The 16100-nt window shown below is 44.0% G+C and overlaps 1 protein-coding gene across 2 annotated transcripts in view; it reads left to right on the top strand.

The window, feature by feature from the left end:
* The first annotated feature begins 12400 nt into the window (after window positions 1–12400).
* Window positions 12401–16100, top strand: part of ARHGAP45 (Rho GTPase activating protein 45) — a 160934-nt gene continuing 157234 nt past the window's right edge. For both annotated transcript variants that reach the window (XM_040323967.1, XM_040323958.1), the window contains exon 1: window positions 12401–12688. In XM_040323967.1, the coding sequence (XP_040179901.1) occupies window positions 12605–12688 (84 nt within the window). In that variant the 5' untranslated portion in view covers window positions 12401–12604. The remainder of the gene's footprint in view (window positions 12689–16100) is intronic.

Here is a 16100-nt window from a genome sequence, read left to right as displayed (position 1 = left end):
GCTATTCAACTTCATTTTCAAGAAAATCTTTCCCCGGGGGTTTCTCCAGGAACACTCTGGGCTGCCCATAAGGTCACCATTCGGGGGGTACTACTGCAATTGGCCACTAGAGTGAAACGGGAACGGGAGCAGGCTATCCGACACCAGGAGGATGAGCTTAATCGCCTTATGCGCGACCAAACAGCTAACCCACATATTGACTTTAGAAACCAGATTGATGAGGCCCGGACGGCCCTGAACTTGAGCCTGACCACTAAGGCGGAAAAATCCGTCCGATGGGCCCGCCACCGATATTACACCTTAGGCGATAAACCAAATACGCTATTAGCAAGAAAATTGACCCCTCGGCCATTTAGTCCTGGTCTCCCTAAACTGCGGTTGAGATCTGGATTGACCACTCAAAATCCCCAGTCCATACTCCGAGAATTCTCCGCGTTCTACTCTAAATTATACACACCCCCGAGGACCTTCGATGCGGTTGAGGCGGAAGACTTTCTGCGAGACTTGCCCCTTCCCATGCTGTCCACGGACCATGTGGAGATAATGGAGGCGGAGTTTACACCGGGTGAAATTGCAGCTGCTATTAAATCCCTAAATCCATCGAAATCGCCGGGCCCTGATGGCTTCACAGGTCATTATTATCGTAAGTACGCCGAGATATTGATTCCACATATTTGCGCCTTTTTTAATGACCTGAGAAAGGGTTCTCCCCTCCCGCCACACGAAAATAGGGCCTTTATACACGTCATTCCCAAACCTAATAAGGATCTCGGCGATTGTGCGAACTACCGCCCCATATCGTTGATAAACGTCGATCTTAAATTGCTAACTAAGGTGCTAGCCACACGTATGAATGTGTTTTTATCTAAATACATCCATCCAGATCAGGTGGGTTTTGTGCCCCATAGGCAGGCCTCGGATCAGACCAGACGCGTCATAGACATAATATCGGCCCTGAATTCTGGTTGGGATGGGGGAGGGAAGCGGGGTGCCTTGCTGTTGTCATTGGACTTGTGTAAGGCATTTGATTCCCTGTCTTGGGATTACCTTTTTTTCATACTTGGGCGGTATGGGTTTGGGTCCAATTTTTTGACGACGCTTCGTTCGGTTTACACAGCCCCTACTGCAAGTCTTTCGGTTAAAGGCTATCGATCCCCGGACATACACATAGGTAGAGGTACCCGACAGGGCTGCCCACTATCCCCCCTGCTGTTCATTATGGCTTTAGAACCTCTCGCTATTAAGATTAGAACACATCCGGACATCCTGGGGGTCAGCTGTGGGGGCCGAGAGCATAAATGCGCTATGTTCGCGGATGACATCCTCTTGCTCCTTTCTTCCCCAGTTGCCTCTATACCTCATTTGAATCTCGTCTTAGGAAAATTCGCAACATTTACGGGACTATCTGTGGATCAATCTAAATCCCAGGCCCTCAATGTCTCCCTACCACCTCACATAGTTCGAGCCCTTCAACAGTCCTTCGCGTTTAACTGGCAGAAGGATGCCCTGCCTTACCTGGGCATCTTCCTGACCCCGACCCTCTCCACTCTTTATAAGAGAAATTACCCCCCCCTGTTTCGTAGACTGCTGGATGATCTTCAGAGATGGTCTCGGAGTCCTCCGTCGTGGTTCGGTAGGCTGTATTCCATTAAAATGACTATTCTCCCCAAGGTGTTGTACCTATTCAGGACCCTTCCGATTGCAATAGTGGGTGCAGATCTCAAAAGATTCCAGGCTAAACTGCTTGATTTTATATGGACTCACGGGAGGCCCAGGGTGAACAGGCGGACATTGTACACTCCTAAATTGGGAGGGGGTTTGGGTGTGCCTGATCTTCTCAGATACTTTCATGCAGCTCAATTGGCCCATCTGACCCGCTTCCATACAGCTCGACCCAGGCCGCTCTGGATGGAATTGGAGTCCTCCGTATGCGCGGACAGAGAGATCTCCCACTTAATGTGGCTTAGGGGGAAGGACAGGCCGGCCATGATGTGTCCGTCTCTGTCGTTCTCTCTCAGCCTATGGGACTGCCTAACGGCCAAACATAAGTTTAAGTCCCCACATACGCCTCTGGCGCCACTGTTTTGTAATCCTCTGTTTATCCCGGGTCTCCACCCCCAGGACTTTACCTGGTGGACCAATAAGGGTCTATTGAGGATAGCGGACTTTTGTGACCATAAAGGAGTTCTCTCAAGGTCTGTCTGCAGGAGAAATATAAACTCCCAAATACTGAGTTTTTCCGTTATACGCAAATAGCCCATTTTTTGTCATCACTGAATCGTGCTTCTGACGTTACTACTAGTACTCCAATAGAGCACTTCTGTACGAACTTCGACAAACATGCGGGACATATATCCCTGATTTATGGTCTTCTATCCTCTAGCTCCCAAAAGTTAGACTATATGTTGAAATGGGAACAGGATACGGGTGAGTCGTTTGACCTTGCTGAGTGGGGTACATTGTCGCAAAGTGCCTCTAAAACTTATATTAACACCTCTTTGATTGAAGCAAATTACAAGGTATTGATGAGGTGGTACATGGTCCCGGCGCGAGTGGCAACCTTTGTCCCTGGGGCGTCCCCGCGGTGCTTCAGGGGTTGCGCTGCAGATGGTACTATGTACCACGTTTGGTGGCTATATCCGAAGGTGAGACGGTTTTGGATCCGTACGTACAACTTTATATACTCACTGACTCAGGTCAATCTCCGTAAGTCGCCTCTGGATGCACTGTTGGGACGTCCCATCAAGGGAACATCGAAATGTACAAAAAAGCTAATAGCATACATATTTACAGCGGCTAGGATTTCAATAGCAAGGTCCTGGAGGTCCCCCACCGTTCCTTTATACCTGCTGAAGGCTAAATTATCTTGGATAATGGTGAATGAGAGGCTATCTGCCATCCTGGCGGACAAGGTTGCAGTGTTTCACAGGATTTGGGACCCTTGGATTGACTATCTCACGACTACGTGAGATGTAGATTACTATTGGAGAATGACCCTTTGAGGCTGGAGTGCTCCCCCCATCTCTTCCTTCTTTCTTCCTTCCCTCTCCTGTCTTTTCTAGTCTTTTTCCCTTTGGTGCTTTTCTATTCTTTTTATTTTTCTTATTATTATTTTATTGCCGATACATATTACTCTTATCTTACTGAGTAACGGGTCCTTGAGATCAGTTGGGCTCCCCGCTGGGAGGCCCGGTAGTAGTTCTGATTAATCCCCTTTTTTTTCTTATATATCCGTTGACAGTTTTGTGATATAAATTTGGGTAACTCTCATACGCTGGTTATACTGTTATATTCTTATTGACTCGTACCTGTGACTTGAATTATACTGCATGGACAGATTATATCTGTCCTTCTATGTTTTTTTTTATTTGAAATTTAATAAAAACATTGGAAACAAAAGTAAAATAAATAAAAATAAAACTAACAGTAAAAGGCTGTGACTGATTGAACAGTCAGGCTCATAAAACTTGCTGGCCGGGTATAAAAAATGGGCACCTGTACCGAGGATTGCAGAGTGCGCTCCAGCTGCGTTCCACCTGGCGCTTACCCGGATGTGACGTAATGCGCAACTCCGCCTGACATGCGTTTCGTAATGACATCTTCTGAGGCGTTATGGTACTTGTGTTTTTTTTTTTTATGTCCTTGACCCCTGGAAATATAAGTGGAATTGATTATTGAAAAGCGAGTGGAGGAAGGTGTTGTTTGGAGACAATTCAAATTTTTATTACCCACACAGAGGTGCAGTCTGGGGACTGTAGGAATTACTACCATTGGTGAAGTTGATTGATCGTGGTGGACACAAGGTGTGATCTGTCTATGAGTTTTATACTCATCCTTGAGGTGAGCAGGCATTTTAGCAGGTGGTGGTGTGCACTGAATATTGGATCCATTTAAATACGATTTTACACAGTGGTGACAGCTTTGGAAAGCTATATATCAGTGGTCTCAAAGTACCGGCCCGCGGGCCATTTGCGGCCCGCGGACCAGTTATAAATGGCCCCCAGGCAGGGTGGAAGTGAGGGGAAGTGAGCTGGCCCCATCTGGTGGTGAGCCGTTGGTATTACAAGTTATTACCACCAGATGTGAGCTGGCGCCATCTGGTGGTGGCCGTTGGTATTACAAGTTAAGCATTACAAGTTAAACAGCAATTCTAATGTCATTTTACACTATTTTCACTGCCATCTTCTTCCCTCTAATTAGAACCCCCAAACATTATATATATTTTTTATCCTAACACCCTAGAGAATAAAATAGCGATCGTTGCAATACTTTCTGTTTCGCCGTATTTGCGCAGCGGTCTTACAAGCGCACTTTTTTGGGAAAAAATTACACTTTTTTTAATTAAAAAATAAGACAACAGTAAAGTTATCCCCATTTTTTTTAATATTATGAAAGATAATGTTACGCCGAGTAAATTCATACCCAACATGTCACGCTTCAAAATTGTGTCCGCTTGTGGAATGCCGACAAACTTTTTTTACCCTTTAAAATCTTCATAGGCGACGTTTAAAAAAATCTACAGGTTGCATGTTTTAAGTTACAGAGGAGCTAGAATTATTGCTCTCACTCTACCAATCGCGGCGATACCTCACATGTGTGGTTTGAACACCGTTTACATATGCGGACGCTGCTCACGTATGTATTCGCTTCTGCGCGCAAGCTCGTCGGGACGGGGTGCTTTTTCTAGCTCCTAACTTTTTTAGCTGGCTCCGAGATTCCAAGCAAATTTGTCAAACCCTGACTTACACCAGTGCTGGTGGTAATAATGCGCTCGCTGACACCAGTGCTGGTGGTAATAATGCGCTCACTGACACCAGTGCTGGTGGTAATAATGCGCTCGCTGACACCAGTGCTGGGGGTTAATAATGTGTTCGCTGACACCAGTACTGTTGTTTTTGAAGTTTGAAAGTTTGCATGCGGCCCCTCATGGCATATGAAAACTTGTCTTGTGGCCCTCAGGTAATTTGAGTTTGAGACCCCTGCTATATATGAACGTTTTTTTTATTTTTCATAAATTGTTTTATGGAATGTCTAATTATTTGTTTATATAAGATTTATAGATACGCAGCGCTGCACTATTTTAACAAAATTAAGAAAAGTGAGTGCACATGTCCAAATTGGGCCCAATTAGCCATTTTCCCTCCCAGTGTCATGTGACTTGTTAGTGTTACAAGGTCTCAGGTGTGAATGGGGAGCAGGTGTGTTAAATTTGGTGTTATCGCTCTCACTCTCATACTGATCACTGGAAGTTCAACATGGCACCTCATGGCAAAGAACTCTCTGAGGATCACAAAAAAGAATTGTTGCTCTACATAAAGATGGCCTAGGCTATAAGAAGATTGCCAAGACTCTGAAACTGAGCTGCAGCACGGTGGCCAAAACCATACAGTGGTTTAACAGGACAGGTTCCACTCAAAGCAGGCCTCGCCTCGATCAAAGAAGTTGAGTGCATGTGCTCAGTGTCATATCCAGAGGTTGTCTTTGGAAAATAGACATATGATTGCTGCAGAGATTGAAGGGGTGGGGGGTCAGCCTCTCAATACTCAGACTCAGGCTGCACACTGCATCAATTTGGTCTGCATGTCGTCCCAAGGAAGCCTCTTCTAAAGATGATGCAAAGAAAGCCAGCAAACAGTTTGCTGAAAACAAGCAGACTAAGGACATGGATTACTGCAAACATGTCCTATGGGCTGATGAGACCAAGAAAAACGTATTCGATTCAGATGGTGTCAAGCATGTGTGGCAGCAACCAAGTGAGGAGTACAAAGACAAGTGTGTCTTGCCTACAGTCAAGCATGGTGGTGGGAGTGGCATGGTCTGGGGCTGCATGAGTGCTGCCAGCACTGGGAAGCTATAGTTCATTGAGGGAACCATGAATGCCAAGATGTACTGTGACTAGGGATGAGCTTTATGTTCAGGTCGAACATTGGCTGTTTACCCCTTCGCCGAATAGCGAACAATTTGGGGTGTTCGCGGCAATTTCGAAAGCCACGGAACACCCTTTAAAAGTCTATGGGAGAAATCAAAAGTGCTCATTTTAAAGGTTAATATGCAAGTTATTGTCATAAAAAGTGTTTGGGGACCTGGGTCCTGCCCCAGGGGACATGTATCAATGCAAAAAAAAGTTTTTAAAACTGACGTTTTTTCGGGAGCAGTGATTTTAATAATGCTTAAAATGATACAATAAAAAAGTAATTTAAAACTACTCGCGACTATAATGAATTGTCGGGTCCTGACAATACAGATAAGTCATTAAAAAAAAAAACAGCATGGGTTTCCCCCTTAGGCCTCGTACAGACGACCGGATTTATCCGCTGGGATTGATCCGCGGATCAGTTCCAGCGGACAAATCCGGTCGTCTGTACGGACTAGGGGATATTTTTCCACGGAGATTCGTCCAGCCGATCGATTTTAAACGGATAGAAATTTCTTAGCATGCTAAGAAATCTATCCGCTTGAATGGTGTCCAGCGGATTGATCCGGTCGTCTGTACAGACTCACCGGATCAATCCGTCCGCTCCCATCCCTCGCATGCGTCGTAATGATTTGACGCATGCGTGGAAGTAGTTGCCTTCCAGCGTCGCACACGTCGCCGCGTCGACGGCGCGACACGTCACCGCGGATGTATTCCGCGCGGATTTCGATTTGCCATCAGATCCAAATCCGCCATCAGATCCAAATCCGCCAGAGGATTTATCCGCTGGAAACGGTCCTCTGGTGTGTACGATGCCTAAGTCCATTAACAGGCCCTTTGGGTCTGGTATGGATATTAAGGGGAACCCTGCGCCAATGTTTTAAAAAAAATGGCGTAGGGGTCCCCCTCAATCTATACCAGACCCTTCAGGTCTGGTATGGATTTTAAGGAGAACCCTGTGCCAAAATAAAAAAAATGCGGTTATCCCCAAAAATCCATACCAGACCCTTATCCGAGCACGCAATCTGGCAGGTCGCAGGAAAAGAGGGGGGAAACCTGCGTTGCGTTAGAGGGGGGCGGGGTCACCCGTACACGTCACTGGGTAACCCTGGTGTTTCCCTTTGCATCAGAGGGGGAGGGGTCACCTGTGCACGTGATGGGTGGCTCCGCCCTCAGCTATAAAAGAGCTGTCAAACGGGTCACGCGCCATTCGGCTGGGCGCCTCCTATGGAGGCGGTATTGTTCGTAGCGGCGGGATACATGTCCCCTGGGGCAGGACCCAGGTCCCCAAACACTTTTTATGACAATAACTTGCATATTAACCTTTAAAATTAGCACTTTTGATTTTTCATGTTAGTGTCCCACAGACTTTAACAGTGTTCGAACCAATTTTTTGCCTGCTGCGAACCAAACCGGGGGTGTTCGGCTCATCCCTAACTGTGACATACTGAAGCAGAGCATGATCCCCTCCCTTCGGAGACTGGGCCGCAGGGCAGAATGCCAACATGATAATGACCCCAAACACACCTCCAAGACGACCACCGCCTTGCTAAAAAAGCTGGGGGTAAAGGTGAAGGACTGGCCAAGCATGTCTCCAGACCTAAACCCTATTAAGCATCTGTGGGGCATCCTCAAATGGAAGGGGAAGGAGGGCAAGGTCTCTAACATCCACCAACTCAGTGATGTCATCTATGGTTTATGGCAGCTAGCTACCATAACCGGGTACCCTCTTCAAGAGCGGGCAGTTCGCTTTCGGATAAAAGTGGTCTCTGCGGCAGATTCACTGCAAGATCCCCCTCCCGCCGCTCTCCGGTGCCCTCCGCTGCTTATCGGAGCCGTTGGTGATCGGATCCTTCTCCTGGGCTGACATGGAGACGAGTGAGGGGAAGATGGCCCCCACCTGTCTCCATGTCATGGCAGGGAGGAAGCGATGTCAAAACGTCACTACCGTCCAATGCTCTTAAAGGGACTTTTTTTTATTGCATTTTAGTCTAAATATGAGATCTGAGGTCTTTTTGACCCCATATCTCATATTTAAGGGGATCTGTCAGCCCTGGTTCACACTGGGTACGATTTGGAACGATTTGAGATGCGATTTGACATGTCAAATCGCATCTCAAATCGGCGGCAATTGTCAGCAATGGCACTGTCCTAATCAGTGCGACACCGCATCTGCGATTTCAAAAAGTAGTTCCTGTACTACTTTTTGCGATTTCGGGCCGCGATTTACATTAAATTGCGGCCGAAATCGCGGCAAATCGCGGCAAAATCGCGGCCGCGAAATCGCGGTAAAATCGCGCATTTTACCGCGATTTTGAATTCGCAGCAGTGTGAACCTAGGCTCATGCTTTTTTCTATTACAAGGGATGTTTACATTTTTTTTTTAAAGTGCCCCCATCCTGACGAGCTCGCGGGCAGAAGGCAACGCACGTGAGCAGCGCCCACAAATGAAAACAGTGTTCATACCACACATGTGAGGTATCGCCATGATCATTATAGTGAGAGCAATAATTATAGCCCTAGACCTTCTCTGTAACTCAAAATATGTAACCTGTAGAATTTTTTAAACGTCGCCTATGGAGATTTTTAAGGGTAAAAGTTTGTTGCCATTCCACGAGTGGGCACAACTTTGAAGCGTGACATGTTGGGTATCAAATTACTCAGCTTAACATTATCTTTCATAATATGAAAAATTAGGCTAACTGGTACTATTGTCTTATTTTTTAATTAAAAAAAGTGATTTTTTTCCAAAAAAGTGCACTTGTAAGACTGCTGCGCAAAAATGGTGTGACAAAAAGAATTGCAACGACCGCCATTTTATTCTCTAGGGTGTTCGAAAAAAATATATATAATGTTTAGGGATTCTGAGTATTTTTCTAGCAAAAAAAATTTAAACTTGTGAACACCAAATCTCAGAAAAAGGCTTGGTCCTTAAGTGGTTAATAAGTGATTAAACGGTACTGACTGGCAAATTCAAGGCTTTGGACATGTTTTTATATCCTTTTCCATCTTTGTAAAGTTTCATTACCTTGTTATGCAGGTCTTTTGACTGTTCTTTTCTACCTCCTCATGGCTCAGTGTCTAAGCTTTTTTAGTGCATCCATGTGAGAGCTAACATACTCATTGACTATTTATACACAGACACTAATTGTGATTTAAAAAGCCACAAATGTGGGAAATTAACCTGTAGCCTCCCTGGCGGTATGATTATGTCATATTTTTGAATCTCAAAGCCGTACATTGTTTCGCATAGAAGTTTGGCGTTTTATATATTAGGCCTATAGGACCAGATTCACAAAGGAGATACGACTGAGTATCTCAGATACTCCGTCGTATCTCTCAGAGTATCTATGCGACTGATTCATAGAATCAGTTACGCATAGATAGCCAGAAGATCCGACAGGTGTAATGGACTTACACTGTCGGATCTTAGGATGCAATACCGCGGCCGCCGCTGGGGGGAGTTTGCGTCGTAAACCAGCGTCGAGTATGCAAATTAGGAGTTACGGCGATCCACAAAGATTTTTCCCGTCGTTACGTCGTCGCAAGTGTTAGATTTCCGTCGCAAAGATAGGGCACCTTTAATATGGTGGAAAAGTACTCCACCATGTTAAAGTATGCCCGTCTTTCCCGCGTCGCTTTTGAATTTTTTTTTAAAATTTCCTTTTTCCCGGCGTAAGTGCTTTGTTGACGTCGCGATTCTCAAAACGTTGGCGCGTCGTAATTTCGCGCAAAGCACGTCGGGAAATTTGCGACGGGAGCATGCGCAGTACGTCCGGCGCGGAAGCGCGCCTAATTTAAATGGTACCCGCCCCATTTGAATTGGACCGCCTTGCGCCGGACGCGTTTACGATACACCGCCGCAAATTTCCAGGTAAGTGCTTTGTGGATCGGGCACTTAGACTGAAAACTTGCGGCGGTGTAATGTAAACGGTTTACGTTACGCTGCGCCGCGGGTATGTGAATCTGGCCCGTAATTCTTAGTAATAACACACCTAAATCTGTCCAAACAAGATTCTAGTAGACTTTCCGGGTAACATTTGAAACATAAATTATAATACAGTCCTGATCAAAAGTTTAAGACCACTTGAAAAATGGCAAAAAATCATATTTTACATTGTTGGATCTTAACAAGGTTCCAAGTAGAGCTTCAACATGCAACAAGTGGTCTTAAACTTTTGATCAGGACTGTATAATAAAATAAATAACTATAAATAATTATAAAAAATAATAATCTATTAATAATAAAATGTATTTCCCCACGATCCACTATCACTCAATTCTGCAAGTGTTCTAATTTATTATTGCTGTTTTCTAGCGGCTCTAAAACCACTTTTGACATAAAGGACACTTTTTGGTTGCCATGGACAACCTCAATTTCCAGGCAGAAAGAACAGTATATATAATATAAAACTGCATGCAGGGCACTGGACAAAGCACAAGGGACAAAAGGCAGGGGAAATTATTTCATACAGTAATGTAATCTGTAAGATTACAGTGTACTCTAATGTGTTATGTACTTTTTGAATTTACCGACGGGCTCTGCCCCCGTGCGGCAAAACGCTGGCAGGGAACAAAGCCCGTATCTTAGGCAGACTTCTGGGAAAATTGGCGAGCCAATCACACAAGCAGGAAATTATGTTTCTGGGGAGTGGTCAGTACACACTCTGTGTACCAAACAGCTCCAGGTAGGCATATTGCAATGTATTCTCAGAAAATTACATTGACTGCAGATTGAAAAGGAAAGGTAGTTTTAAAATAACATTCAATCACAATATGATTAGTGTCGTATTTATATGCGCAAATAATTTTTTTTATTTGCAATTTTTTTCTGGTGTGCCACCTTCTGTGTCTGTATCAAGGCCAAACATTCCAGGGTATGTAAACTTTTTTATCAGGGCCATTTGGGTGATTTCTGTTATCAATATGATTTAAAAAGGATCCAAAAAACTATGTGATAATGTGATTGCTATCCTTAAATAAAAGACATTTTCTTGGCATGATTAGTCATATTTTCAATATTAATGCCAAAATTTCACAATTTCTGCCAGGGTATGAAAGCTTTTGAGCATGACTGTATATATGTGTGTGTATATATATATATATATATATATATATATATATATATATATATATATATATATATATATATATATACACACACACACACACACACACACACACACACACACACACACACACACACACACACACACACACACACACACACACACACACACACACACACACACACACACACGGTTCGACGGGGTGCAATTGCGACTAAAATTTGCGACCTGGCGCCTGGGACGGCATAGCTGGGGTATCCTGTTTCTCCGTGCGCCCCCACCTCCCCCGCCGCCGCACAATCGCGTCGGGCTGCGCCCGGCCGGTAATTGAGGCCACGGCTTTGCGGCCTTTTGCAGGCCTATGCTTCCTTCTGTGATCTGGCGCCATCTTGTGGTGGCCGTTGGTATGACAAGACAACCAGCAATGCTAAAGGAGCTTCCCCTGTCTGTTTTCACTGCCATCTCCTTCCCTCTAATTAGAACCAATCCAATCCCCAAACATTATATATATTTTTTATTCAAACACCCTAGAGAATAAAATGGCGGTCGTTGCAATACTTTCTGTCACACCATATTTGCGCAGCGGTCTTACAAGCGCACTTTTTTGGGAAGAAATACACTTTTTTTAATTAAAAAATAAGACACCAGTAAAGTTAGCCCAATTTTTTTTTAGATTGTGAAAGATAATGTTTTGCCGAGTAAATTGATACCCAACATGTCACACTTTAAAATTGCGTCCGCTCTTGGAATGGCGACAAACTTTTACCCTTTAAAATCTCCATAGGGATTGTTTAAAAAATTCTACAGGTTGCATGTTTTGAGTTACAGAGGAGGTCTAGAATTATTGCTCTCACTCTACCAATCGCGGCGATACCTCACATGTGTGGTTTGAACACCGCTTTCATATGTGGGCGCTACTCACGTATGCGTTCGCTTCTGCGCGCAAGCTTGCGGGACGGGGCGCGTTCCTGGCTCCTAACTTTTTTAGCTGGCTCCTAGATTCCAAGCAAATTTGTCAAGCCCTGTATATATATATATTATTTTAGTTTTTTGATATGACTGTATTTTTACTTTCCATCATTACTAAAACTATTTTTACAACTTTACACAAAACGACTGCTTCTGTAAACTAAGATTATTTTTCATATGCCTACCTCCTTAGCCACCGAAAAGCTTCATGCTTTGTTTGCTACTTTTATGTTGTGTGTATTTCATCTGTATAACTTATTTTACTTTATACAGCCTCTCCCTATAACTTCCGCTATTGTTCCCCTCAAATACACATACATAAAGTCTTTACACACTGACACATGACATGCACACAAAGCTTTGGGAGGGGACAGGATGCTGCTGTGGCCTCAGCACTTAAAGGGTTAACGCCCTTTACCTCTTCCTGTCTGTCAGTTTTGGGAGAGCGATCGTCCAATGAGGAAACATCTCGACATCACATGGCATCTGACAGTAGTAGTACTGGGCATACAGCACCACCTTTCTGAGTACCCCTAAGAATCTACCCCCCCAGGTGGGGTAGCAGGGGTGAGCGAAACCTCAAATCCTATAAGGTGCATAGAGGCGGTGGTACCATAAGTAAAAAAAAGACCAGAAAAGATATATACTCAGGATGTTTTCAAGGAAGAAGCGGGAGCTGATGAAAACCCCGTCCTTATCAAAGAAGAGCAGAACAGGAAGCCCAGCACCACAGAGCGTGAGTTTCCCTGTACTGTGCATTATAGAGCAAAGTTATATTAGCCTAACACTAGAGTCGTTTAAAAAGAAAAAAAGTGTTTAACTCTGTCCAACATTTTGTATGCACAGTATATTTATTTGATTTATATGTGCATGTATGTGTGTGTGTGTATATTTATTTATATATGTATACACACAAGGGTTCTTCATAAAGTTTCTGCTCTTTTTTTAAAACTCTATTAAATATGAAAAAGTATGGAAACTTTTTGAATACCCCCTCGAGTATATATGTATTTATGTATAGTGCTTCGTATTAGAAAAACATCCCTCATATTGCTGCTTCTTGTTTTAAAAAAAAAAAAATTGTGTTTGCTTATTTTTAATGTGAATTTGCGTGATCAGATAACAAAGTGTCTTCTGATACATAATATAACCCATTGCACCCTATTTGAATTACTTTGTATTCAAGGTAAGTATGTCGCTATCAGTATAATGTATCGTGTACCTCACTGTAAAAAGAAGACAAAATATCAAAGTTTGAGAAAAAAAAAAAGACTGTAGGAAAAAAAAAAAATGGAATATAATCACTGAAAAATAAATAAAATATGCTCTTTTAAGGGGGGTCATAATGCTACTCTGTGTTTGCTAAACACTTGGCATCATAGCTCTACATCTGCTCAGACAGTTGTGTTCTTGCCGAACTTCCTCAAACGGCAACATTTTTTGCATGTGAGGAAGTACTTTTAGCTGACTTGTCTGGGTAAAAAAACAAAGGGCCAGATTCACATAGAAGAGCGGCGGCGTAACGTATCGTAGATACGTTACACCGCCGCAATTTTTCATCGCAAGTGCCTGATTCACCAAGCACTTGCGATGAAAACCTACGCCTCCGGCGCAAGGCGGGCCAATTTAAATGGGCGTGAGCTATTTAAATTAGGCGCGCTCCCGCGCCGGACCTACCGCGCATGCTTTCCGAACTCCCGTTGTGCATATCGCGCGGTGACGTCATTTTTTCGAACGGCGACGCGCGCAGCGTAATTCCGTATTCCCGGACGGCTTACGCAAACGACGTTGATTTTTAAATTTCGACGCGGGAACGACGGCCATACTTTAGACAGCAATACGCTTGCTGACTAAAGTTAGGGCACCTAAAACGACGACTAACTTTGCGACGGGAAACTAGACTGGCAGCGACGTAGCGAACGCGAAAATCTGTCGGGGATCCGCCGTAACTGCTAATTTGTATACCCGACGCTGGTTTACGACGCAAACTCCCCCCATCGGCGGCCGCGGTATTGCATCCTAAGATCCGACAGTGTAAAACAATTACACCTGTCGGATCTTCTGGCTATCAATGCGTAACTGATTCTATGAATCAGTCGCATAGATAGAAACAGAGATACAACGGCGTATCAGGAGAAACGCCGTCGTATCTCTTTGGTGAATCTGGCCCAAAGTACCCTTCAACTGAAGAAAATACAACTCTTGTCTGTTAAATGTTGCAACAGAAAATTGTACAATCAACAAAAAAAAGGTTAACAGATGTATGAAAAGTGAGAAAAGCCTAGAATGCTTTACTGAACTAAAAGCACAGTGAACGTTACACTTTTAACTGTGATGGAAAGCAAAGGTCTAGGTGCCTGGGGGCACATTCCCTGGTTCTCCAGTCCTGCTGGTTGTGTGGCCTGGATGTTAGGCCTATGACCAGCATTATTATATTTTCTCACTAGTAAGCTATGATATACCCACCATGCATCTGTACCTCCCAGTGTTCTACATTCCATGGAAAGGTCCCTTCTCAGGAGTCTACTGAGTGAACTCTGCAGAGTTTAACTTCAGCTCTCCACCCCCTTATTTTAGAATTCTCAGGCAAGCTTTAAAATTCAGCACTACCCGTGATCTGCGTTCATGGTGACACCTCACATGTGTGGGACGTTTGGGACCGACGCATACGTTCGCCTTTGCGCGCTAGCACGGGGGGAGCACGTTTTTTTTTTTATTATTCATTTATACTGTGTATATATATATATATATATATATATATATATATATATAATTTTTTTTTACACTGTTGTTTTACATTTTTTATTTATTTCTGTCACAAGGAATGTAAACATCCCTGTGACATCCCTGTGACAGCAATAGGCACGTGACAGGCACTGTTTATGGAGGGATCTGGGGTCTATAAGACACCAAATCCCTCCTTTGCATTTGAAAGCAATAAAAACGCCAAGATCAACATTTTTGAATACTTAATTTTCCTTGTAAAACTGGCACCTTCAAGACTTTAGTAAACTGGAAGGGATGTCATTACATCGCTTCCATGTTACTACATCCGAGACCCGATAAAAGCCAATCCCGACTTTCTTTGGGTCTCCAGCCAGCCGGCAGATGTGCCAGCTGGTCGCTGGGATCTCCCGGTTTGTCGGGAGAGCCTGGGTGAGCGGTAGTGGGGGGGGGGGGGACATTCCCTCCCACTGCATGTAATAACTGAGCGGCTCCTTAGCTGCTCCGGTTGGTGTTACATGAGAGCCGACTGTCGGCACTAACAGTACCGGGATGATGCCAGGCATCACTCCGATACGTCCACTTGAAGTCAAATCACGCACAGGTACGTGATTTGGTGGCAAGTGGTTAAAGGGATGCAGAGAAGAGATGACTTCAGATAAACAGATACAACTTACAGTATGTAGGAGGATTTGTTTAATCTCTGTGTATCACCTGAGGCCAGTCACTTCACTGGGTATATGTAAGGGTTTACAACCACTTTAAAGTAAACTATAATGGTGTGGGTCAATTTTGTTTTTAATGTTCAAGTATCTCTCAATATTCTCCTGTTATCAGCATACTGCTTGCACTTCAGCACACCTGATCGGCCCTTTGTGCTGCTTCTCCCTTCCCCTGAATATGTTCTGCTGTACAAAAAGCTGATACCAAGTCAGAATCAGGTCCTTACACTTTTTGCATTAAAAAAATGTTATGATTTATTAAAGAGAAAGTAAATCCTGATGGGTTTTACTTCCTCTTTGTTCCCTTCATAGTAAAATCATAATGGGCTAGTATGCTTTGCTGATTTCGGCGCCGGCGTATATGGCGAATATCTCCTAAATCGTACAGGTTTAAGAGATATTTCCAGTACCTACAGGTAAGTCTTATGATAAGGTAAGGCTTACCTGTAGGGAAAAGTGGTTGTACAGGGTTTACAGCCACTTTAAGACATTTAGAGCAGCATTAAAATGGAGCTAAAGGCTGTTTTTTCATTTTGGATAGCATAAGGGAGGGCTATAGCCTAGTCAGTTTTCTTGCCACCTCTATCCCATTGAGCCCTTTGAGAAGATCTCCCTTCTTTTCCTGTCCCATAGCCAAAGCAGGAAGGGAGAGGAAATCCCTCCATAGTGAGGGAATCACAGTGTCACCAGAACTAGTGTCCC

Source organism: Rana temporaria, chromosome 1 (assembly GCF_905171775.1).
Source record: "Rana temporaria chromosome 1, aRanTem1.1, whole genome shotgun sequence".
Taxonomy (NCBI): Eukaryota; Metazoa; Chordata; class Amphibia; order Anura; family Ranidae; genus Rana; species Rana temporaria.
The sequence above is the reverse complement of the archived record's forward strand: the minus strand, read 5'-3'. Positions and strand labels throughout refer to the sequence as shown.